Source organism: Narcine bancroftii, chromosome 2 (genome assembly GCF_036971445.1).
Source record: "Narcine bancroftii isolate sNarBan1 chromosome 2, sNarBan1.hap1, whole genome shotgun sequence".
Taxonomy (NCBI): Eukaryota; Metazoa; Chordata; class Chondrichthyes; order Torpediniformes; family Narcinidae; genus Narcine; species Narcine bancroftii.
The window spans coordinates 46,852,571-46,879,722 of NC_091470.1; the positions used below are offsets into that span (position 1 = coordinate 46,852,571).

The window sequence follows — 27,152 nt, forward strand, 5'->3', positions numbered from 1 at the left end:
TTCAGGTTCCTGTACCTTTTATCTGATGGTAGCAGAGTGAAGAGGACATGGCCTGGGTGATGGGGGTCCTTGAGGATAGAGGCTGCTTTCTTAAGACTCTGCCTCTTGTAGATGCCTTCGACGGAGAGGAGACTGGTGCCTGTGATGTTGCAGGCTGAGTTAACAATCCTCTAAAGTTTTTTTCTTGTCCTGAGCATCAGCACCTCCATACCAGACAGTGATGCAACCAGCCATATAGAGCATCTGTAGAAGTTTTTTTGAGAATCTTCAGAGACATACGGAATCTCTTCAAACTCCTCACAAAGTAGAGCTGCTGGTGGACCTTCTTCATGATTGCATCAGTGTGGAGTCATCGAGGACAGATCCTCGGAGATGTTGACACCCAGAAATTTGAATTTCTTGAATCATTTACTTGTTTGCCACGCAGGCTAGGACTTTAGAATGGTCGGAGTTACTGTGTAGCTGAAACAGATGATGAAACAGGGTTGCATATTAAAACTTGAATAAGTATTTTCACTAAAGTAATAACATGATGCTGGAGAAACTCAGCAGGTCAAACAGTGCACTTTATGTAGCAAAGATAAAGATACATCACCAATGTTTCGGGCTTGAGCCCTTCATCAAGGAATGACAAAATGTAGGCAGGCACCTGAACGAGGAGCACAGTCCATCAGGCAGGAGGGAATAGGTGGATAAGGGAGGGAGGGCACAGCAGCAAACAGGGAAGGGGGGTGGCTCTGTGAATTGAGAGGGAAGGGGATGGAGAGCTGGAGGAAAGAAGACAGCTCAGTAAAGCAATCTCCCAGTCTCTCTGAGGTAGGGAAGGCCACAACGAGAGCACCAGATGCAGTAAGTAGGTAATTCCACAGATACATGTGAAGTGTTGTATCACTTTAAAGGGCTGTTTGGGGCCCCAAATGGTGGTGAGCGATGAGAGGTGGGCGCAAGTGTGGCACTTGTTGTGACTGCAGGGTAAAGTGCCAAGGGGGCAATTAATGGGAAGGGATGCGTGCATAAGGGAGTTGTGAGGGTGCAGTCTCTGTGTAAGGCAGAGAAGGAAAGATATGTCTGGTTGTGGGATAATTTTGAAGGTGGCAGAAATTACCCAGGATAAGGTGTTGGATGCAGAGGCAGGTAGTGTGGTAGGTGAGGTCGAGGGGAATGCTGTTTTTGTTGCATCTTGGGCGAAGAGGGGGCCAAGGCAGAGGAGCAGGAAATTGGAAAAGATGCAGGTAAGGGTTGAGTTGATGGTGGTTATGGGGAAACCACATTTTTGGAAGAAGGAGGATATTTCGGATGATCTAGACTGTAAGACTTCCTCTTGGGAACAGATTTAAATACAGACATTCAGCATGGAATCAGGCCCTTTCAGCCCACGCCACCCAAATACACTCAATTAATCTACATTTTTTTGAATGGTGGAAGGAAACCAGAGCTTCCAGGGAAAATGCACACAGACACTGGGAGAACAAACAAACTCCTTCCAGACAGCGCAGGATTCAAACTCTGGTCCTGATCTCTGGTACTGTCACAGCATTGCACTAACTACTAAGCTAACCATGCCAGAGATGGAGAAGAGAAGGGGGCTTGGTGGGAAGATGTGTAGTCAGGGTAGTTTGGGAGTTGGTCAGTTTATAAAAAATTGTCTGTGGAAAACTTGTCTCCCGAGATGGAGACAGAGCGATCAAGAAGTGGGAGGGTGTCGCCAAAGATGGACCAAGGGTATTCAGAGTAAAAGTTGGCAGCGAAGTGAATGAAGTTGGACAAGTTCATCACGTCCAGGAGGAATCGCTGATATTGTTGTCAATACAGTGAAGGAAGAGTCGAGGGATCTTACCTGTGTAAGCTCTTATCGTGGATTGCTCCACAAAGCCCACAAATAAGCAGGCATAGCAGGGACCCATGTGGGTATCCATGGCTACTTACTTGATTTGGAGAAAGTGGGATGAGTCAATGAAGAAGTTATTAAGAGTGAAAACAAGTTCTGCCAGGCAGAGGAAGGTGGTGCTGGAAGGTCTCTTGTCAAGTGAGAAACAAAGGGCTTTGAGACCTTCTGTATGGGGGATGGAGGTGTAAAGGGATTGGATGACTATAGTGAAAATGAGCCAGTCAAGTTCAGGGAATTGGAAGGCATTGAAGAGATGGAGTGCACGTGAGGTATCATGGATGTAGGTGGGGAGAGATTGGACCGGGGAGAAATAAAATGGAGATGAGGTAAGATGATACTAGTTCGGTGGCAGAAGAATGAGGAAACAATGAGTTTTTGTGTATCCTGGGTAGGAGTAAGAACTGTGCAGTACAGGATGGGAAACAAGGAGGGTAGAGGCCATGGGAGGGAGGTGATGAGGTTAGAGATAATGTTGAAGATAGTGGCTTAATGTTCTGTAATGGGGTTCTGTTGAAAGGGTAATTAAGAGGAGGTATCTGAGAGCTGTCGTCTGGCCTCTGCAAGGTAGAGGTCAGTGTGCCAGTCCACAACTGGACCACCCTTGTCTGCGGGTTTGATAGTGAGGTTGGAATTGTTGCGGAGAGCAGAGCGTTCGGAGAAGGTAAGATTGGAATAAGAGAGGGGGGAGGTGACGTTGCGACGGTTGATGTCTCAGGAGCAATTGGAAATGAAAAGATCCAGAGCAGGTAGCTGGCTAGAATGAGGTGTCTAAGAGGAAGGAGAAGGCTCAAAGTGGGAGAAGGGGTTGAGTGGAGGGAGGAGAATCCTGTTTGTGGAAGTTGGCATTGAGCCAGAGACAACAGAAGAAGAGTTTGGCATTGAGACACGTATGGAACTCATTGTGGAAAAAGGGGAATGAAGGTGAGGCCTCTACTGAGGCAGAGTGTTCCATCTATGAGAGAGGAAGGTCAGAGGGGATGGTAAAGACCAAGCAGTGGCCAGTGTGGTAGAGGAGGTTGGAGCAGTCAGAGGGTGGAGGTGGTGGGTAGGGAAAGTCACGGGGGGAAGGAGGGTTGGGGATGTGAGAGGATGTAGGGTAGGTAGGGGAGGTCAGAGCAGATGGTCGATGGGGAGGTAGAGGATTGGGGTGGTCAGGAGGTGGATATAGTCAGTTGGGGAAGTCTGAGGGGAATGTGGAGAGTTGGGGAAGTCAAAGGGTTGATCGTCAGGGAGGTGGAGAGGGTGTCACTGGAGAGTAGGGAGGAGATAAAAGGGTCAAGAGTTGGGGAGGTGGGAAGAATTGGGGAACGGAGGGGGAAATGGGATAGAGTAGGAGAGGTAAAAGGGGGATAGGGAAGGGTAAGGAGTTGTGATGGAGGAATGATGACCCTGTGGGATCTAGCATCAAGGTCAGGACCGTGTTAAGTGTCTGCATTGTCGAGATCCTCGGCCTGCTGATGCCCGGGGCTGTGGTAAGAGTTGGCATTGGAAGCTCCGGCCCACGAACAGCTGGGTCCCAGATGAGTCAGTGTTATAGTAATTTGGAGCTCCAGAGGGCAGGCGGTCAGGGCCTAAGCGAGAATCAGTGGCCGAGGCATCAGGACCCTGGTGGGCGGGCTGCCTTTTACAGCAATTCAAATTTTGTATAGCAATGTGAAAATTACTATGTAACACTTAAATACTACAAAGCTGACCATGTATTTTTGTATACATTTTGAATGTATATAAAATTTTGAATAGCCAATTTGTGTCCACTGATCTGTCTCCATTGATTATACAGTACACATGCTGTGCTTGAAGATGGCAATACAGTACTGAGCAATCATTTATGGTTTTTAGACTGCAATGTCAGAAAAATAGCGGAAAAAAATTAACGTAATTAATGCTCGTGTGGTTGTTCACACTGGGCATCTTTTTAGACTGCAAGTAACTGAGTACAACAGTTGTGCAGTAGAGTGGATGATCGTTAACTAATTTTTCCGGTACAATTTACATTGCAGGCTTCCTCCAAAAAGTTGTAGGAGTCTTGCAGGATAAATTGCAGTGAAGGAATTGACTCAAAATTCCTCCACATTCCTTTTTAGACTGCCCGTGTATCAGCAAAATTCTTTGATTGTGCTATTGCAAGCCTGAAGTCTAAAATCATAAATGTAATGAGCCTACTCTTGTCACAGGATTTCACCACCAGATGGCATAGTTAGGCAGGAACCAATCACAGAAATACTCAATCACTTACTTCGAGGCCGAGAAACTGAATAGAATTTGTGGTTAAATTTTGGGCCTTAATTGAGCAAAATTCAGTTTTACTTGGAATAGATATGCCGGCAGTTATTCCCAGTTGAAAATGCAGCATTTGAAAAACATCTAATAATTTCATTATTCAGATGGTATCCATTTCTGACTATACTGACATAAATTACAACTTAAAGCTCTATAGTAAGACAACTGTGGAACCATCTCCATAGAATAAGGCACTTGTCTTCCCAATTGGTTGAGTACCTGCACATTAGTTTTTAATGATTCAAGTAACAGGGCACCCAAATCCCACTGAATGATGTCGAAACAGGACCCCATCAACTGACCTTTGTTTTTAAATATGTTGAATCAATGTTTCTACTAATTGTGATGGCCTGCCTGCACACTCCTCATATTTGTACTTAATTATCCCCTCTTTTGTATTTATCGTCAGTTTCTGACTCGTGAGGTATTGTAGCTATTTAATTTGCACCATTGTGGTCAGTGTACCCGTGTGGCTGCACAAGTAGGAGTTTCAGTGCATATGGTACTTTGCATTTGTTTATATGACAGTAAGCTCTCATATAATTATCATGTTTGGATGAAAGCCCTGAAGATATGGTTACTCAATTTGCTGTTGACACAAAATAGTCAGAGAGTTACTGTGTGAACTGGAAAAAAGGAAGCTAGAAATAGATATCGATGGGTTAAGTGACTGTACAAAAAAATTCCCAATTAAATATAAATTAGGAAAATGTGTAATTGTCAATAAGGCAGAATAAAATACAAAATCATACTGTCTAAATGGAAAAGTGAAGAGTTCTGACCCTCCAACATGGCGATAGCAAGAGCAGAATATAATTAAGAAAGCTGACAGAATTTACTATTTTGCTAAAGGAATTGCATACAGAAGAAGTGAAGTTATACCATTTCCATTGGTCATTGAGGAGATCGCTTCTGAAGTACTGTGTACAATATTATCTTTGTTTAAGGAAGGATGTAAATGCTTTTGATAAGCAAGAGAGTGAAAGACAAGTTCTGATAAACAAGGGTGTGGAATTGAGGCTACAATTAAATGAGCCATGATTTTACTGAATGGTGAAGCTGGCCTGGAGGATGGGGTAAAGTGCCTAATGCCACTCCTAGAACACAGGTTAATTTGATGTCTCCCTGCATCCTCCTCACTGACCAGACATCCATATGGTTTTCTTCATTAACAGACTTGGACATATCACACTTGTTGCCCTCATCCATATCTGATTGTGAATATAATTCCAAGCAACTTCTCATGCAGAAGGCCTGACTAGAGAGGGGAAGGGCAACACTGGACCTCCTATTCAGAAATGAGGGCGGAAAACTAACTGAATTGTCAATGAGGGACCCCTTTGGGACCAGTTCCATTGGTTTTTAAATAATTATTTTTTTAAATAGTGTGACATTATATAGATATTTAAAACAGATCTTACTGAAAATACTGGAGCTCTGCCGATGCAAGACATGTTGGCCCTAGAGCCTTTGTAAAAGACTTCACTAATGGATTGTTGTTTACAAAAAGACAACAGATGAAAGAATTTATTGGAGCTGCAGACAGTCTGGAGGGGAACTTGAGAGGGTCATCTGGTTTTGCAAAAAAGAGAGAGTCAAACAGATTTTTCTCTGAGAGACATCTGGAAATCTTGTGGAAAACCCTATTTGGAAGATGGGTTGTGAATGCATGGTTCAGTCTGGTAATAGGCCTTGTGGTTCATACAAGAGGAGAGGACTGGCTGTCTAATGTTTCACTTGAAATAAAAAAAACAGAAAGGAACTCGGTAGTGACCTGAAAGAAAGAGGTTATCATCTGAAGAACCCTGAGGGGGAAAGTTTCTTTGGCAAGATACTGAAGTGGCTAATCAGTACCCGGTTCCTGCCTTCTCCCCTTACCCCTTGATCCCCTTAGCCCAAGGGTGTCAAACTCAAATTCACGGAGGGCCAAAATTAAAAACTTGGACTAAGTCCAGGGCCGAACTAAATATTTATTGAAAATTTTCAACAACATCTGCATGTTTTCTCTTCTTTCAACATATGTAATGTTAAACTTTTTCTTATTAAAATAAATGTTTAATAATAGTTTTGGATAAACTCTTTCCAGAAGTATTAACAAATGAGAAATAAAATATTCAATAAATAATATTTCTCTATAGAGGATTTGTCAAATGTTGCTAGTGTGCTGTCGAATAGTAAAATCTGAGGGCTATTGAGAATGTGGGAGAATAACATGATTCCTGAAACAAATGGGTGACTGATTGTGGGCATGAACTCTAGCAGGGTTATTTGCCATGCCCTTTTTCCATTGGTACAGATATCCTTTGATTTACACACTTTTCAGGTTTTATGCCTAATGAGCTTGTATCCAGGTGCAGGACCATTTTTAACCAGGAATATATTTATCACTGTGACATGAAACTATTGGAAGATCGTTTATCCTGAGATTAAAGTTCATAATACTTACTCAGGCCTGTGTGTGGGATGGCGGGGTTTGCAGGCGATCGGGTTGGACAACGACAGTGCGGGGGAATCAGCTCTCGCTGCAGGGCGACATCTTGGCGGATCAGCGGCCCCGTCACCGTGAGTCGTGAATCGGCCTGCGGCAGGGAGGGGGAGTGGGCAACGGTCCTGGCGAGGTCAGGCCCGAGGCCTCCGGTTCCGGGCGCTGGGAAGCGGCCTTGGCTTCCCCTGACACCGGCCAGGCCCCAAAACCAGAGTCCACGGTGAGACCCTGCAACGTAAACAGAGGAGGTGGGGGCGATTAGCGGGCTGACGCCAATGCATTCTGGGATTTGTTGTATTACTGTGCATGCGCTATACTGGTGCGGCAGCCAGCGGGCCACCTCTAATACATTTTTGAAATGATCTGCGGGCCAAATTTGGCCCGCGGGCCAGAGTTTGACATGTGTGCCTTAGCCACAAGGGCCAAATCTAACCTACTCTTAAATATTGACAAGGAAACGGCCTCAACTATTTCCTGTGGCAAAGAGTTCCACAGATCCACCACCCCATGAGAGAAGAAATTTTTCCTCATCTCAGTCCTAAAATACTTCCCCCTTATCCTTAAACTATGACCCCTGGTTCTGGTTTTTCTCAGCATTGGAAACTACCTGCCTGTGTCTAGTCTATCTAAACCCTTAAGAATTTTATATGTTTCTATAAGATCCCCCTCTCAATCTTATGAATTCCAGAGAATACAAGCCTAGTCTATCCATCCTTTCTTCATATTGCAAGTCCTTCCATCCCTGGTATCAGTCTAGTGAATCTTCTCTGCACCCTTCCATGACGAGGATGTCCTTCCTCAGATAAGGAGACCAAAACTGCACGCAGTACTCCAGGTGTGGTCTCACCAAGGCCCTGTACAGCTACAGCAGGATCTCCCTACTCCTGGAATCAAATCCTCTCGCTATGAACGCCAACATACCATTCGCCCTCCTCACCGCCTGCTGCACCCGCACGTCCACTTTCAATGACTGATGCGCAGCCACACCCAAGTCTCGCTGCATCTCCCCTTTTCCTAAACAGATACCATTTAAATAATAATCCTCTTTCCTGTTCTTACCTCCAAAGTGGATAACCTCACATTTATCCACATTATATTGCATCTGCCACATCCTGGCCTGCTCGCCTAACTTATCCAAATCACTCTGCACCCTCCTAGCATCCTCTACATAGCTAACCCTGCTACCCAACTTCATGTCGTCTGCAAATTTTGAGATATTCCTATCTATTCCCACATTCAAGTCATTGATATATATTGTAAACTGTGGCCCCGGTACCCCACTAGTCACTGGCTGCCATTCCAAAAAGAACCCATTTATACCTACTCTTTGCTTCCTGTCCATCAACCAATTCTCTATCCACTTTAATACCATACCTCCTATTCCGAGCTTTTTAAGTTTGTATGCTACTCCTCTGTGCGGAACCTTATCAAATACCTTACTAAAGTCCAGATACACCACATCCACTGATTCACCCCTATCTACCTTACTGGTTACATCCTCAAAACATCCTTAGATTCATCAGATGTGATTTTCCCTTCACAAAACCATGCTGACTCCGTCTGATGGTACCACTATTCTCCAAATGTACTGCCATTACATCTTTAATATCTGATTCTAGCACCTTCCCTATGACCGATGTCAGGCTAACTGGTCTGTAGTTTCCCGGTTTCTTTCTCCCTCCCTTCTTAAAGAGTGGGGTTACGTTGGCCACCCTCCAAACCTCAGGAACTAATCCAGTATCTAAGGAGGTTTGAAAAAATTATCACTAATGCATCCACTATTTCCTGGGCTTCTTCCTTCAGTACTCTTGGGTGCAGACCATCCGGCCCTGGGGATTTATCCGCCTTTAATCCCTGCAATTTAACTAATACAACCTCTTGACTTACAATTATTTTCTTTATTCCCTCCCTCACATTAGGTCCCCAATCCTCAACAATTTCCTGAAGATTACTTATGTCCTCCTTGGTGAAGACAGAACTAAAGTAGTAAACAAACTGTGCAATACTGAGAGAACAAAATAAAATAAATAAAGTACAGAAGTAAGAGTCCTTAAATGAGCCTCTGATTGAGTTTGTCGTTGAGGGGTCTGATGGTGGTGGGGTAGGAATTATTCCTGAACCTGATGGCACCTATTATCTCTTTCCTGATGGCAGCAGCTAGAACAGAGTGTGTGCTGGATGCTGAGGGTCTTTGGTGATTGCTGCTGCCCTCCAAAGGCAGCATTCCCAGTAGATGTACTCATTAGTGAGAAGAGATTTGCCTGTGATGTCTTGGGCTGTTTTGGAGGGCTTTATGCTCACAGGTATAGTGTTCCCATACCTGACTCATAATGCATCCTATTAGCACACTTTCACCACACCTTTGTAGAAATTTGTCAAGGTTTCGGGTGTCATACCAAACTTTCGCAAACGCCTAAAGAAATAGAGGGGCTAAAATGCTTTCTTCACGATGCCATTGGTGTGTTGATTCTAGGAAAGATCTCCTGAGATGGTGGCTCCCAAGAACCTAAATTTGCTCACCCTCTCCACCTTTGATCCCCTAATGATTACTAGATTGTATACCTCTGGCCTTCTTTTCCTGAAATCAACAATCAGCTCCTTAGTTTTGGTGACATTGAGTAAGAGGTTGTTGTTCGTGCATCATTCATTCAGATTTTCATTCTCCAACCTGTGTGCTGATTTATCCCCTTCCTTTATACAACCCACTACTGTATCATCAGACAAATATGTAGATGATGTTACTGTCATATTAAGCTACAGTCAGAGCTGTAAATTGAGTAGAGCAAGGAGCTAAGAACACAGCCCTGTGGTGCTCCAGTACTGATGGAGATTGTGGAGAAGTTTTTATCAGTCTTCACTGATTGTGGTCTGGAGGTGAGGAAATCCATGATCCAATTACACAGTGGGGTGTTAACAGATCAGTTTTGAGGGGATGATGGTGTTGAATGCCGAACTGTAATCGATAAAGAGCATGTATGCATCTTTGCTGTCCAGTTGTTCCAGGGCTTTGTGTAAAGCCAGTAAGATGGCATCCGCCGTAGACCTGTTACTACGATAGAATGGATCCACATCACTGCTCATCACCAGCATCTCAACACACTTCATCACTGTGCTACTGGTCAATAGTCGTTAAGGCAGGTTACTGCACTCTTCTTGGGCACCGGTATGATTGATGCCTGTTTGAAACAGGTGGGTACCATGCCCTGCTGGAGTGAGATATTGATGATATCCATGAATACTTTGGCAGTTGATCAGCTCAGATCTTTAATACTCAGCCATGTACTCCATCCGGGCCGGATGTTGTCCTCGGATTCGCTCTCTTGAGGACAGCATCCACATCATCCTCAAATAAGGACAGGATGGGATGGTCAGGGGACGTGGGGGTGCGGAGGGGTGGTTCTTCGCTGTTACTGTGGTCAAATCGGGCGTAGAAGGCATTAAGTTCCTCTAGGAGAACATCTTTGCCATCTGCTACTTTACCGGATTTGGTTTTATTAAGATTATGACATTTAGGTGTCCCTTGTTGTATCCATTTTTATCTGGAATTTCTTCTTCACCTGGGAGATAGTTTTCCACAGGTCATACCTTCTCCTGCTGCATTGATCTGGATATATGTACATTTCGGTGTACAAGTCAAATCATGAAACCCAAAACAATCTCTCAAAAAATGGGGGTCGACATTCGCTAGATATACTTTTAGACCTTGAATTCAGCTCAAAATCCAATCTGTGCTGATCCAGTGTATAAGTTGACCCTTGAAAAACTGATTCAGGGTATGTTGAACCTTGGGGAAAAAAACTCGACTGCGACAGATTTTCATTGATTTTCTGAAAACAACAACAACAATTAGAACCCTTCAAAATCACAGTCACTATCGTTATCTGAAGCAAAGATGGCGGCAACCACAATAAATGAGGCGACTTCAGCTTCATCATCAGTGTCCCACAATAAATAATCTTCCGTGCCATCAAGAGATACCACATACCGCACCTTTTAAACGATTTTATCAGTCTCTAACTTTGTCCCATGCCTTGAACATGAAGTTCCACAGCAAGAATGATGCAGCACTCATTGCCCTACTTTTTGTAAATGACTTTTCTGCCCTCAACATCCATGTGTTCCATACCTCGCACACATGGTCGTTGAATGGCTTGTTCAGGCAGACATCAAGAGGTTGCAATATAGACGTCAAACCACCTGAGATAACTGCCATGTAAATATTATGTAGTGCTAATCTACTTTTAGTACTCTCAGTTAAGTGGCTATGAAATATATCCCAGACCTGCAAACTCTGTTCTTTTCATAAATGGCCTGGCCACCTATTCCACACATGGTCTATATATAATTTTACACCATTTTCATCCATCCTTCCTTTTTCATGAAAATGAACAAAAATACCTGCAGGGAATTTCATTTTCGGTTTAATTTTGCATTTGAAGATTACCTTGGGTCTTAACTTTGACCCGTCACCCATGCATGGTCTTTTAGTGGCCTATACTTTTGATTTGCACAGTTTTAACACCTTTCCATTCCACTGTTCAATTGCCTAGCATGTCAAAATTCATAGAGGTTTCATCCATATTTCTGAAATCTGCTAATGCAAACCTCTGTTTCTGCTGGTTATGTATAATAAACTAGTGAAAACTTATAATTTATGATCAAGCTCTTTTGGTAGTGTCTGTGCAATTTTTTTTGCCTAATACCAGATTTTTCCTGTTCATGAAACAATTACACCAACCTGCTGTAGCCTCAAAATCATCATTGAGGTCTGGGTACAACCTGGCCCACTGCAGTGCAAATGTTCTTATTGTTCAGGTGATTATGTAGCAATCTTGCCTCTGTTCATGTACCCATTCTGCAACATGGTTTTCCAACTCTGACTAACGAATGATTCCTTTTCTCAAAGATCATTGCCTCTTTGGTATTTTTCTTAAAGTTTCTCTTTCTTCCTCCAATCTCTAGCCAACTCCTCATGGGACATCAAATTTTCTTGCAGCAATGCAATTGTTGGTTTTCTTGGCCATTTCTATCACTTTCAACTTAAAGATCATTTCATATTTTCATCACGTGCTGCATTGTATCGATGGACCCTCCATGACATCAATCACCTCCAGCCAACAGCCAGCAGATCAATCCACACGATCTATGGAAGTCAACGTATATGCCGGTCAACGGCCCATCTCAGACATTAGGAGATTTGTACGCCAGTCAATGAGACACCTCAGGCATCCAGAAAATAGGGGTCAACTTATACACCAGATATACCATAAAACCCTTAAAATGAGGCTGAAAAGGATGGGGGTGGGGTTGACATATGCTAAAATATATGGTAAAGGCCTGTGATCTGGCTCTCAGCAGGTTCTGGACTTCGTTGTTCATCCAGGGCTTCTGGTTGGGGAAAACCCTGAATGATTTTGTGGGGACACACTCATCCACAGCTGTTTTGATAAAGTGTGTGTGATAGCCTTGGTGTACTCATTCAGGTTCTCAGCAGATTTCTTGAACACCAGCCAATCCACTGACTCGAGGAAATCCTGTAACCGTTCTTCAGTCCTCTGCAACCACTTTCCAACTGTCCTGACCTCCAAAGTCTCACTTTTTAGGCTCTGTCTGTATAAAGGCAGAAGGAACACAGCCAGGTGATCAGACTTGCCAAAGTGCAGTCTTAGGAAAGAACAGTAGGAGTTCCTTTGTATAGCAGCGATCAAGTGTGCTGGGACCTCTGGTACAGCAGGTTAAATGCTGCTTGTAGTTAAGCAAGGTTTTAGTGACACAGGTCTGGTTAAAGCCACCAACTAAGATTTGTAGTGCATTGAGCTGGTCTGTCTCTTGTTTACTGAGGACATCATACAGCTCTGTAAGTGCCTGTTTGTAATTGGCATCGGGAGGGATATAAACTCCGGTGAGAATCACAGATGAGAACTCTTGGAGTAGATGGAAGGGTTTGTATTTAATCAAGATTTGCTCTAAGGCATTAGATCTGGAGGTCGACATGACTCCAGTGTTAACGAAAAAGCACACACCGCCACCTCCTCTCCCTTTTCCAGAATCCGAGTTCCGATCCAGTCTATGGATCGTGAAACCATCTGGTTGGATAGAGGTGTCTGATGTGTTCAATGCAGATCTCAGTGCAGCAAACATCTGAGATTTGCCTTGCGTATCTCTGGTTGAGTAGCTTTGCCCTCAGGTCATCGATTTTACTTTCCAGTGTCAGTAATATGGACAATATTACTGAGAGGTCTCAGACCCCTGTGCTTCAGCCTTGTTTGAATCCTGGCCCTCACTCTATGTTTCCGACCTCAACCTTGGTGGTGGCCTTTCATTTTAAGTCCTCTGCCTTGCAGCCGTTCTGTGTTCCGGAGCAGCTGTTACCTGGGAGATTTGAAGATCATTGATATATTTATGAGCAAGATCAAGATTTTTTTTTCAGTTGTTGATGAAGCTGATTGAAAGATTTTCCCAGCAACTGCATTTTGCTTTGCTTTGTAAAAGGAACATATCCGTTTGTGACATCCTCCAACTGCACTGCTGGAAGTGTGTGCACAGGACTGGGAATCCCTCCATCGTATATTGGAGCAGTGTATGGGGTTTTCAAAGCCTATACCACGAGAGTTGGAATTGGAGCATTCCCAACTGAACAAATAAATGTAAGTCAGAATTTTTCACATTAGTGGATTAGAAAACTGAATATTTAAAAATGTATATGAAATACCCTGTATATCAATTATCCTGCCAGTTCCTTTTTTTTTTGTAACTCTTTAATGGAGTTTCAACCCCACCTGATGTACTGAACAGTTATTCTCCAATTAATGACATCTAATAGGAATGTAAAAAAGATAACCAAATCCTGTTTGGATAACCAGTCTTCATCCTGACATGATTGGCTGGAAGTATCCTGTCAGGTTTGAACATAGCCTTGTTTGAAAACTTGAAAACCTGCTGAAAGTGTCAGACATAGCCAAGACCAACATGGACAAAGACCTCCCAGCTATTGAAGACATTTATCTGGGGCACAGTCTGAAAAAGGCAGCAAGTTCAAAATGTATGGGGGGGGGGGGTTGTAGATTAATTGGGGTATTTGGGCCTGTCACTGTATTGTATGTCTACATTTTTAAAATTAAATGTAAAAATTTAAATTTAATATTATAAATGACCTCTAATCACCCTGCAAGCTCTCTTCTTGCTGCTATCTTCAGTTAGAAAATATAGATGCCTGAAATCCAGGATGACACATTCAAGAACAGAATATTTCTTGAACCTCTCCATAAATCCACCAATCTGTATCACAGACCCAGCACATTTTTTTTGCCCTACTAGCCACTGTTAGATTTCTTTTGTCTTCCTTTTATATTTTTCTTCATAATGTCTTATGTGCTCATTGTACTTAATTTGTGGGTGTATTTTGTGTATCAGAAAAGCTGAAACAAATCAGACTTTCATTCCAATCCTATGTTGTATCTGCATCTATAACAATAAACTTCATTCATTCAATGTATCCATTTGGACCTGGAGAATTGCATGCAATGTATTTTCTTCTTAATCCTGCATCAATGCCTCAAATAGTCTAACCTTCCTACATCATTTATCATTATGCGCCATTACTCATCCACTCAATGCCCTCCACAATAACATCTGAAGATTGGTTTTCACATTTTTTGTCCATGCTTAGCTTCTGCTTCACCTCACTAGCTCTTGTCTTGACCCTTTTGCCTCACTAACTTCTCTCCTGAATTTGCTTTAATTGAACTGCTTGCTCCAAAGCTGTCTATAAATGTCGCCTGAACATCAAGAATCATTGAACAATTACCCTACAGTAATAAAATCTATATTTGACCTAGAATTTGCTAAATAAACTTAAAGGCATCATAGGGGGAAAAAAAGTAACAATTCTGTTTTTATTCAGATATTTCTGGCCAGGGCTAAATTTATTGCTCATCCATAAGAGTGATTTACCAGGCCATAGACAATACTCAACTATATTGATGTGATTTGGGAGATGCACATGGATCATATCAAGAAAATTATGACACATCCTCTTCCCTGAAATGTATGAGTGTAGAGCGCGTCGAAAGAACCAAAGACTTGTTGATCAAAACCAAGGCTTTTATTAACTAAAAGACTGGAGCATATCACAAGTAGGTCGACCAGTCCAGAATGACCTGGTCTGGCTAGGATCCTTTAAGACCTGCCAGTAGGTATGGCTACACTCTCAGCCAATCACAGACTCTACACTACCATCTGTACACATTGGTGATAGAATCTGTACTATCACATTCACCCCTTCTTTGAGAAACGACCCCAGGGTGGATGGAGGTTAGGGGCTTACTGGCCTGACCATCCGGCGTGACCGCCGTGGTGCCGGGATTGGGGTCGCCGGAGTCATGTCGCCGGCAGGCCCATAGGGTGCAGCCACTGCTTCGCTCAATTCCCCAACGGTGTTGTCGACAGTCTGGCCTGAGCTGGTGGGATGGTGCTGGTCCCTCTATTCAAGCACTTGACCTGGGGAGAAGGAATAGGGGGAGGTTGGATTAAAGGCACTGGTGCACCTGATCCGGCTTGGGCTAGGTCCCTTACCGAGACTGTGTCCTACCGCCCGTCCAGGTACTCAAAGTAGCCATAATGCAGGTTCACATGGAACAGAGTCACTCGGTCAACCAAGGGGTCGTTCTTAGAGTACCGGACATGGCGTTGTAAGAGGACTGGACCGGGAACTGTGAGCCACCCCGGTATGCTCGTAGCCGACTTGGATTTCCTCGGGAAAGAGAACATCCTTTCTTGGGGAGAGGCATTGGTCGCATAGGAGAGAGTGGATGGAGTGTAGGGCACTAGTGAGCACGTCCTGCCAGCGAGAGGTGGGGATACCTCCTTTGGACCGGAGGGCAAGCGTAACCACTTTCCAGACGGTGGCGTTCTCTCTTTCCACTTGCCCATTACCGCATGGGTTATAGCTGGTGGTCCTGCTTGAAGCAATACCACGCTTCAGAAGGTACTGCCGCAGCTCTGCGCTCATAAACGAGGACCCCCTATCACTGTGGATGTAACTGAGGTACCTGAAGATGGCGAAGATGCTGTGCAGGGCCTCTATAACTGAGGAGGCAGTCATGTCTAAGCAGGGCACAGCAAACGGGAAGTGGGAGTACTCATCAATGGCCGTAAGGATGTAGGTGTTACGGTTGGTTGACAGTAGGGACCCCTTGAAGTTTATGCTGAGACACTCAAAGGGGTGGGTGGCTTTGATGATGTGGGTGTTCTCCAACGGAAGAAGAGGGGCTTACACTCAGTGCACACCAGGCAGGCTCGGGTCATGGAGCGAATCTCCTCGACCAAGTAGGGCAGGTTGCGAGCTTTGACATAGTGCGCGAACCTAGTGACCCCTGGATGACAGAGCTCCTTGTGGAGTTTCTGCAGCCTGTCCAGTTGTATGTTGATGTAAGTCCCCCTGGAGTGCGCATCTGGTGGGTCGTTGAGTTTACCTGGCCGATATAGTATGTCATAAATAAAGGTGGAGCGCTCGATTCTCCACCTGGCGATTTTGTCATTCTTGATCTTACCTTGCTGGGTATTGCTAAACATGAAGGAGACCGCGCGTTGGTCGGTCAGCAGCGTAAAGCGCCTGCCAGTGAGGTAGTATCTCCAACGGCGTACTGCTTCGACTATGGCCTGGGCCTCCTCAACAGAGGAGTGCCAGCTCTCAAGACCCTGGAGGGTTCTGGAGAAGAAGGTTACCAGCCGGCCGACCTGGTTCAAGGTGGCTGCCAGTGCTCTTGACTTGGAACGGAATGGACTCATCGATGGTGTGCAGCATTACAGCAGCGATGTCCGATGGTCGAAGGCCGCTCTGGCTTCGGTTGACAGGTGGAAGGAGGTGGTCTTGATGAGTGGTCGTGCCTTGTCAGCATAGTGTGGAACCCATTGGGCATAATAAGAGAAAAAACCCAGCAGCATCTTAGTGCCTTCTGGGTGTGAGAGGGGCAAGTCCATAAGGGATCGCATGCGGTCGGGGTCCGGCATAACCACCCCGTTCTCCACCACACAACCCAGAATTGCGAGCTGAGTGGTCCGGAAGACACACTTGTCGAAATTGTAGGTCAACTGCAGCCGAATTGCAGACTGAAAAAATTTCTCAAGGTTGGCATCATGATCCTCCGTGAAATGGCCACAGATTATGACATTGTCCAGATACGGGAAAGTAGCTGTCAGCCCGTTCTGGTCCACCATCCGGTCCATTGCCTGCTGGAAGATCACGATGCCACTTGTGACCAAAAAGGGTACCCTGAGGAATTGATACTGCCGCCCATTTGCTTCGAAGGCCGTGAAAGATTGGTCTTCTCAGCGGATCGGGAGCTGATGATAGGCCAAACGTAAGTCAATGATGGAAAATACATGGTATTGGGTGATCTGATTCAACACATCTGTGATCCGTGGAAGGGGGTTGATTGTCTGGCTATAGTCAACCACCATCCACGGCTTCTCCCCGTTTTTAAAACCACCACCTGGGCCCTCCATGGACTCGAGCTAGATTCGATAATGCCCTCGTCCTGCAGTCTGTGCACCTCGCTTATGATAAATTTCCTGTGTTCATAACTATATTGCCGGCTTTTGGTGGCCACAGGCTTCCAGCCAGGCTGAGATTTGCAAAAAGCGCTGCCAGAGCATCTTGGAGGGTGGAGAGACTAGAAATGAGGCCCCAGGGCACGGGGGAGGGTGGCTCTAACTGCCGCTGGCAGGAGGTTTCCGGGGTGGAGACAGTGAGCGGAGTGTGAGGCCCCCAAAAGTGCAGGGAAATGGTTTGAAACTGGCACTGAAAATCCAAACCCAGCAGTGCAGGGGTGCACAATTGGGGAAGGACTAATAGTTTGAAGTCTGTGAACGTGATGCCTTGGACTTTCAGGGTCACCACACAGTACCCCTTTACCCCAGTTGAGTGTGATCTGGTCGCCAATGAAATTCTCTGTGCAGTGGGGAAAATAGCCAGTCTGCAACGGTGGGCCAGATCTGGCGGATAAAACTGTCAGTTGATCCTGAGTCAAATAAGCAATTGGTATAGTGTCCATGAACTTTAATCAGTTCCATTGCTTTTGAGAGAGGATGGGGGAAGTCCTGGTCGAGGGTTATTGATGCAAAGACATGGGGACAGTGGAGTCCTGCATGATGACGTCATGCAAACAGTTGGGCCTAAAAAGGCAGTGTCGAGGAGTTGATGTTGCTGCCTGCAGCCAACAGTAAGTGTTGGGGGTCGCTGCTTGCCGTCGGCGGTTGGGTGGTCAGCAGTGGAACAGTCAGCAGTGGTGGGTCCCTGGTCGGCAGTGTCGGGTCCCAGGTCGGCAGCGTCGATGGGTACTGGGTCGGCAGCGTCAGTCACAGCAGCGGCGGATCCCTGGTCAGCAGCGGCAGCGGGTACCTGGTCAGCTGCCTCGGTGGCGATGGGACCCCGGTCGGCAGCGGCGGCGGGTACCTGGTCAGCTAGCTCAGTGGTGGTGGGTCCGCAGTTGGCAGCAGGAGGGGTCACTGGTTGGCAGCAGCGGTGGCGGGTCCCTGGCCAGCGACGGCAGCAGGTCATTGGTCGGCAGCGGCGGCGGCCATTGAGGTTGGGGCTGAGGCCTAGTCGGACGTTGCTTCATGAGGTAGGGTGAACATCGTTGCAGCAAGGGTGGGTTGTACCTTACACGCTCGGCGTCTGCCCCTTGATGTCAAGCACTCCCGCACGGTGGAGTCCTCGCTCTCATTGGACAAGAGCTCTGAGGAAAAAGTGTTTGAATGGGAGAGTGGTGATTGGGCTTCACACAAGGCACTGTGTTTGATGGTGGCCATTTTGGAGTGACAGACGACATCAAAGTGGTCATTTTTAAGGCACTTCTGGCACCTGGCTTTTCTCACCGGGCACTGGGACCTGCTGTGCTTGTTCCTACCACAGAAATAACGCTTTGGGGTTGCATCGGGCAGTGTAGCAGCAGTAGTAGGGTAGAAGGAGGCATCCTACTCACATCAGAGTGTGGGGTCCAGCCCTGAGAGTACATGTCAATACTTAAAACCGCAGCCTCCATCGTCTCTGCAATCCGGATCACATCCTCTAGGTTTTCTCCCCCATGCTCTAGCAGGCACTGCCTCACCTCATTCGATCGGACGCTGGCCACGTAGGCATCCCAAATCAGATCGTCTGTGGTCTCCGCAGCAGTTCTGTCTGTGCAGGCACAGTCCCTGCCCATTCCCCTTAGTGCCTGAATATAAGCTCTACAGGACTCACCGGGCTGTTGTCTCCTTGTAGCAAGTTTGTACCGAGCATAGACCCTGTTCACCGGTTGCTCGTAGAGCCCTTTCAGCACTTTAATGGCTGCGGAGTAAGTGGTCATGTCCTGGCCACTCTGGTAGACTCTCGGGGACACCATAGTCATGAATATTAGTTGTCGATGGTTGTCCTCTATCACGGCAGGGTCAGTGAGCTGTAAGTATGTTTCGAAGCATCTCTCCCAATGCTTAAAGTCATTCGAGGCTGTAGCTGACTGTGGGTCGATGTCGAGGCATTCCAGCCGTAGCATACGCTCCATCTCTTCAAATTTATTTTAGTTAATAAAATTGTAGTGCGCGTTGAAATAACCAAAGAATTGTTGATCCAAACCAAAAATCCAAACTAAAAGACTGGAGCATATCACAAGTAGGTCGACCAGTCCAGAATGACCTGGTCTGGCTAGGAGCAATCCTTTAAGACCTGCCAGTAGGTGTGGCTACACTCTCAGCCAATCACAGTCATCCTACACTACAATCTGTACATATACACATTGGTGATAGAATCTGTACTATCACAATGAGTAAAACAAATCAATATTTACAATGATAAATTGTTTCTAACTTTTTAATTCCAGATTAACATTTTTTTAAATCTCCTATTTGCCACAATATTTTAACCAATCTCTGTATCATTACTCTCAGCCTCTGAATTGCTGGTCCATTGTTTTAGCCATTTTGCTACTTTAGAAGAGAAAATTCTCCTCTCTATCTAGAACAAATCCATTGTCCCTGGTCACCAATTCTACACATCGCCTTGTCATTTATCTATTATCGATGGCCTTGTCTGTGTTCCTTCAAGTCTGACCTTTTGCTCAACAACTTTAATCACATTTCCAATGGCAGACATGTCTTTTGCTATCAAGGCTCTAAATTCCCCATCATAACCTCACTCCCTCTCTTGTTTTCTTGTAAATTGTTCTGCTGTGATACAAGCATAAATAAATTCAAGGTATTGTTGTTTGTTATTAGAGTGCTTTTCTACAACAGGTAGGTGAAGTATTGCAATAAGTCCAATTGACCAAAAATAGAGATAAAACTAAAGGTGATAGTGGCAGTGGAACACTCATTAATAAAATCATTGCTCCAATTGTCTAAATTGATGTTGCTGTATTCTTCAATCTGTTGTTTAATCAAAGACAAGTGTCACGTGATCTTAGTTGAATTTGTTCCAAATGAGGTTGTGTTACAAATATTTCATGGATTGAACTACCGTGTACAATGTTTCAGGAAATTGGTGAGTTGCTACAATCCCGAGGCAATGAAGTGGGTGTAACAACAGGAAGGAAGAGGCGCTGTGGCTGGTTGGATCTAGTCATACTGAAATATGCTAATATGATCAATGGATTCACTGCGTAAGTACATTGTACATTCTACTGCGTAAGTAGATTGGTGCAGATTTCATTTAATGTACTACATTATCAGTGAAGAATTATATTTACTCAGCATATTTAATTCCAAAACATTTTAATTAATTCTTTTTACATTTGCTCATTTAGTAGACTGATTCAGCAAGCCCCCACTCAAAAAAAAGCAAATGATAAATTGTAATTGTTTAATCTGAATCTAGAAGTGTGATTTGTAACATTAGAAAGATATGTAAAAACACAGGAGATAGGAGATGCCGGAATCTGGAGAAATAAACAATCTGCTGGAGGAACTCAGCAGGTCAAGGAGCATCAGTGGGAGAAAAAGAATTGTCAATGTTTGGGTCTGGAACCCTTCATTAAGACTGAGAGTGCAGAGTAGAGATGGCTACTGTAATGCAGTCAGGGTAGAAAAGGTTGGATAGATGGGGAAGGGGGTAAATGGCTCAGGTGGAAGGGGGAAGAATGGAAATGGCTCAGAAGAAGAGGGAGTGGGCATTACCTGAAAATGGAAAATTCAATCTTCATGCCATTGGGCTGTGGACTGCTTGGACGGAAATGAGGTGTGGATCATTGACAATGGAAAAGGTCAAAGGATGGAAAGGTCAGTATGAAAATGCAAAAGGGAGTTGAAATGGCACGTAACTAGGATCTCGGGATAGCTGTCAGAGTGTAGATCCTCTGCAAAATGATCCCCAAGTCTGCACTTGCTCTCACCGATTGAGAAGAGGAAACATCAGGAGCATCAAATGCAGTAGATGAGGTTGGAGGTGCACCAAATCTTTGTCTCACCTAAAAGGGTTGTTTAGGTTCCTGGATGGTGGAGAAGAGGAGGTATGTATCAGAACAAGTGTTACACCTCTTGTGGTTACATAAGATAGTACCGGAAGTTACAGGGAGGGATGAGCGGACAGGGGAGTGTGGAGGCATCTACCACAAATTATCCACCACCACATACACTATCTTTAAAAAAAAAAGGATAAAAACTGAGTGGAATTTTACCAAATATATATCCAGAGATAAGATAGATTGCCAGTTTGCTATCACCAACTTATACCATTGGGAAATATCAAAATAAGCACCACTCGGCTCCCTCAAATCTGAAACTGTCACGTTTCTAACTTGTTTTTGCTTACAGCTGGCAAAAGAAAACTTGATACTTTCCAGAAAATGTTTATGGTCAATTGAGGAATAATAGCTTTTATTAATCTTCATAAAACCATTTCTAATGTGTGGCTGGATTTCTAACCAATAAGATATGTGCACTACTGGGCCATATAACTTGGAAATCTACATAATATAGGTTTCATGCAAAATAACGATTTGAAATACACTGACGCAAAGGCATTAAAAGGCAGAAAAGTTGTGGATGACTGGTGGTTACTAAAAAATTTGAATTTGTCATTCCATTTTAACAGTGACGTTATTTCTAATCCATAGCTTGGCTTTGATGAAGCTGGATATCCTGGAGACCTTTGATGAGATCAAAATCGGTTTAGCATACAAACTGAATGGAAAGAGAATCCCATATTTTCCAGGTACTGTATGAAACCAAGTTTTTTTGGTAAATGATTAATAACCTTAAGTCATCTTCCAACATAGCTTCCCTTCAAATCAGGAAAAATTGCATTTCCATCAAGAAAGGATGCTCATTTGAAATATTCCAAATCTCAGCCTAACCTCTTGATGTACCATTGCTGAGAACAAGCACGTTCAAAATAATATTCATCTTTAAAACAGTAATGATTATCAAACTACAAATCATAAATACAGTAATATTCAGAGCATAAGATTGATCACACTTAATTTCTTCAAAAAAGGAGACCTGTCAAATACATGTGCTTTTAAAATTATTTTAATTATCTGGATAGCATTTGCTTAAATCATTTGGAATATATTTTTTCTTCAAATATACTTTCTGAAATATGCTCATGAATTAATGACTAGGGCATCTTCACTACCTAATGTTGCATCAGAGTTGAAACCATAGTTGAGTTCACATTATCTTAGATTATTTAGCATTCATGCTAGTTAACACCAATTTGTTCATGGAGAAGTATGAATAAAGGCAGATTCATCATGAACAGGTACCTTTTAAAGATGAGTGTGAGGTATTGCACTTTGGGAGATCAAACGTAAGGTGAAAGTATACAGTTTGGCCCGTGATATACGTAAGGTGAAAGTATACAGTTTGGCCCGTGATATAATTATATTTGGCCCACAAGATCATATCAAATATGTATTAGAGCTGGCCCGCTGGCCGCCGTGCCAGTATAGCGCATGCACAGATAATACTACAAATCCCAGAATGCTTTGCAAATGCTTTGGCGTCAGCCCGCTAATTGCCCCCACCTCCTCTCTTTACTTTCATTAACATCTGCGAACTGTCGCCTAACTCACATGTAATAAACCCCTTATGAAAAATGCCCAAATAAAAGACAGAAAACAGGACCTTTCAAGACAGGTGGGTGATTGTTAGGTAAAAACATCATGAGCTGGGAATGTAGAGGGAGTCACCCAGTGCTGGGCCGTAACAAGATGCAGTTATGACCTTGTACTCTCAAGATAAGAGTGGGGATGACAAATTGATGTGGAGGAGGCTAGCAGAGAGGGACAGCAACAGTTTATTCATTGGACAATGTCATGGTATGATAATTTACTAAGTACGTATCCTAAGGTATATAAAAAACACCACTTGCTGAGAACTGCAGAATGCGCCTTCTCCAACTAACACTGTTAGTTGCAAGTGTTACAATCCGGCAATAAAGAACAAAGAACCTTGATTTCGACTCAGTCTGGTGTTTGACTCACTCATTCATGAACAAAGCAGACCTAACAGTGATGTTGTTATTTTTTTGACTTGTTGGCTTGTGAAAAAAAATACATTTAAAAGGAGCTTAAAGGCTATAGAGAAATATTATTTATTGAATATTTTATTTCTCATTTGTTAATGCTTCTTCTGGAAAAACATTTATTTTAATAAGAAAAACTTTAACATTACATGTTGAAAGAAGAGAAAACATGCAGATGTTGTTGAAAATTTTCAATAAATATTTAGTTTGGCCCACGACTTAGTCCAAGTTTTTAATTTTGGCTCTCTATGAATTTGAGTTTGACACCCCTGCTCTAGAGGAAGAAAAAGATAATTTGTTACTTTATCCAGGAATACAGGTGATGAGAGAGTCATGTGAGTGAAACACTGAAGGAAATAGCTTTCATTATTGATCAGCACCATCTCATGGAACACTGAGAGTAACTCTGTGTGAAATTGACAATTCAGCTGATCCTCCCTGTCAGGGGAATTATTGAACCACACTGTGTCCAAAGAAAAGGTCACTTTGATTGACCCATATCTGGGTAAAGGAAGCAGAAGAACAACTGCATCAGATCATGACCATTGTAAAGTCACTCGTTTTTTTCCTGGGCCTCTCCAACTGGATATCAGTAACATCAACTTCTCCAGTTCTGCTAGCCTACTTTCCTGTTCTCCCTCTCTTACCCATTCCCCTGTCTTCTCTCCTGCCCTCATTTTGCATATATCTTCATGAAGGGCTATTTTGACCTGCTGAATTTCTCCAGCACTGAGGTTTTATTAATACCTTTAGTTGCACCAGTTTACTTCTGTCATTTAGATATCCTGACCATTAGATTAATACTATCTGTTCAACTTATTCGACTTATAATTGCCTAGATATTCATCCTTGATCAGTGGTGTCAAATGTGTTCTGTCTCCAAAATGCAACATTCCATTGAAGACAAAAGAATGGATTTTGGAAGTAAAGAATGATATACTGATGTTGCTCTTGAACATATTTAATGCCACTAGCTGTGTATGAATTTCTTGAAATTTTTTTAATTTGTTTCTACTGTTACACTCTGAAAGAATATTACAGTTACTCTTTATTCATTCTTGTGATTTAATTATTCCTTCAGCAAACCAGGAAATTTTGAATCAAGTAGAAGTTGAATATGAAACACTTCCAGGCTGGAAAAGCAGCATTACCAATGCTCGGACATGGGATGATCTTCCTCCAAAGGCTCAAAATTGCATCAGATTAATTGAAAATCACGTGGCTGTCCCAAGTGAGTTTTCTGAAGAGAATTTCTTGTTAGTGACATGACAACTAAATGTCACATTTATATTTAAAGGCGGCAGGGGTGGGGGAGTTTAAGACCTAGTTTGGGGAATGAGGAGAATAATGGGGTGGGAAAGGAGAAATCTAAAGTACAAATTATTAACTTGTTTGGCGGAATGTTAAATTCGATAGGATGAGATAGAATCTCACCAGGATAAACACTAGTAGATTAACAATCACCAACTATTCCGTTATAGTTTAAAGAACAATTGTTTCAGGTAAAGGCTTGTTCATTTTCCCCAAAGATGGAGCTCTGCAGATGATAAATATGGAGAATGTGAAACAATAAAAGGAAGTGTATGACACTTGTCAAGTGAAAAAGCAAGTGGAGCAGAAGTTAAATTTAGCAATCTGGGAACAGAAGTGAAAAAGAAAAAAAGATGGACAAAGAGAATGGTACTTAAAAGGAAATGTGCAAGTGGGTAGTAGAGAGGGGTGTGTAAAATTACAAATAAAAATGATACATTCATTGAGGTAGAAGGGAGTGCTGGAAAGCTAAGTGAGAATATCAGTGTTTACCAAGACGGAGGACGTTACCAAAATTCCAATAGAAATGTAGGTAGTAGAGATAACAACAGATGAGGTAAATATTTATGAGGATGGAGGCATTTGAATTGGAGTACAAATTTGTTACAGATTCTGTTTGATTAACTCAAATAATTTTTTGAAGTGGGAAAAAATTGAAAGGAATGCAAATATTTTTTTTAATGGAAATTGATAAAAGAGTGACACAAATGACAACTATGCAAAATAGATGCCTCTCATTCCCTCGAGCCAGTAACAGCATGGATATAAGAGTGGCTCATGATCAAGAGCAGACAGAAGTGATAAATAGATGTTTGTGAAGAAAGGTGGATAGTTGTGTTTCCCAAATATTAGTTGTGGGGAAAAATAAATATATTAATAATTTGATTGTGCACACGCAGAATAAAATTTCCAAGTTGTGGATATCAATGATGGGAAGATAGTAACAGATTGCAAAAAAAATAAATGGACTGCAAGATCAGACAGAAAAATGATGCATTATATTGAATACAGAGAAGTATAAAAACAACAGTAGAAAAAAGAAAAGCCAGTCAATTTGGTATGAAACCTGTGAGAAAGAATGAGGGAATGGGTCTGATAGCAAACTGCCCGAACAGACTTGATGGATCAAAGACATTCAGTGGCATAATAATTCCCCAAAGTCTGATTCTCATTACAATTTTAAAAACTGATCAAAAAGACCTAATTTGGGGTATATACCAACTGAAACTTCTCTTTACTTTCTTTCAGTTAAATGGATCGGTGTTGGAAAATCAAGGGAGTCTGTGATACAACTTTTCTAAATACACAACAGGGCAAGAATTGATAGTTTTAACAAACAACAATTTTTGAGGATATATAACTAACTGCTTTAATCTTTAAATTCAGGACTGTTTAATGGTTAAATATTTCTGATATTGTGTAAAGTAGATATATATATAAAAAGTAATGCAAGTTATTTTTAACTGCGGGGAGAGAATACCTACAACACTATTCTTACTGTTCTCATTCATTAAAACACAAGGTGTGGCATGGAACACCCGAATCCAATTTGCTTTAAAAGTCGAATGAGTAACATGTAATACTTGTAATTAAATACACAGAGTAAAATCATTTAAATTACTCCACATTTGTTTTAATAGCTTCTACTTTAATCATACTTTTGCAACCACCTTTTAATTTTGTTAACTAACATAGTTTAAAAATACATGATTTGCAGTGTTGGATTTGTGTCCTGTTTGTATTCCTTGTTACCAGTCAATTCACTTATGGGATGTAAATTCGATACCACAGCTCCATTAAAAAAAATAAGCCCATAGAGTGGCATTTTTATAGCATACTATAATTAAATATTTTAATATATTTATAGTTTTTGAATTACATGGCAATGGATAAACATTATTAAAGTCAAAATGTAAAATATTTTGACACTGAAAGCAGATAAAAACATTGTTTGTCTTTTCCAAAATACTTTATTGGGCTGTTGCTGGTGCCCCTATTTCCAAATGCCCTATAGCATATGAGGCAGTAATGCATGACTTGAGATTATGTAACAAATCGATGAATCGAGTTTCACTTGTCTGTTAATTCTAACTTGCGTCAGAGTTAATGTTGTATGAGGAATCATATTCTGTCTTCCAGCGATAAGTATCAGGTTCCCCGTATACATCCTTTGGGATTCTTTTTGGTGTCTCACTTGATTGTTGCAAGTTACTATAAGGACTGACTTTACACTTTAATTCTTCAATTTTTCTTGCATAATCTTCACTACAATGTTTATTAAACAATCATATATTAATGAACCTATTTTGTCCTTCAATCTTTCACTTTTAAGTGTTATATTACTGTGAAATACAGTAAAACTGTTATCCAGAATTCATACAACAGCAAAAAAAATCACAAAATAATTAGGTTAAAAAAATACAGAAGTTTAAACGAACCTCAAGCTACCAGAAATTCAGTTATCTAATATCTACCAATCCCCATAAGGGGCTGAATACCAGAGATTTTACTGTATATAGTATTCAGACAATTTTTAAACTTTCAAAATTTTATTATTCTAAACCTACAATTTATACCAAATGTTGCTATCAAGCTTTGAAAACAAAGTATGTCACACAACACGAATCTCTTAAAAATAACAACTGCTGTATATTGTATTTTTAAACTACACTTGTTGATATCAGTAG

At 42.6% G+C, this 27,152-nt stretch overlaps 1 protein-coding gene across 1 annotated transcript in view; it reads left to right on the top strand.

Moving 5' to 3' along the window:
• Nucleotides 1-26,765, top strand: part of adss1 (adenylosuccinate synthase 1) — a 63,228-nt gene extending 36,463 nt beyond the window's left edge. Inside the window, exons 9-13 of the mRNA XM_069916555.1 lie at nt 13,146-13,300; nt 20,166-20,290; nt 21,743-21,840; nt 24,236-24,385; nt 25,714-26,765. Of these exons, the coding sequence (XP_069772656.1) occupies nt 13,146-13,300; nt 20,166-20,290; nt 21,743-21,840; nt 24,236-24,385; nt 25,714-25,766 (581 nt within the window). The 3' untranslated portion in view covers nt 25,767-26,765. The remainder of the gene's footprint in view (nt 1-13,145; nt 13,301-20,165; nt 20,291-21,742; nt 21,841-24,235; nt 24,386-25,713) is intronic.
• The last annotated feature ends 387 nt before the right edge of the window (nt 26,766-27,152 follow it).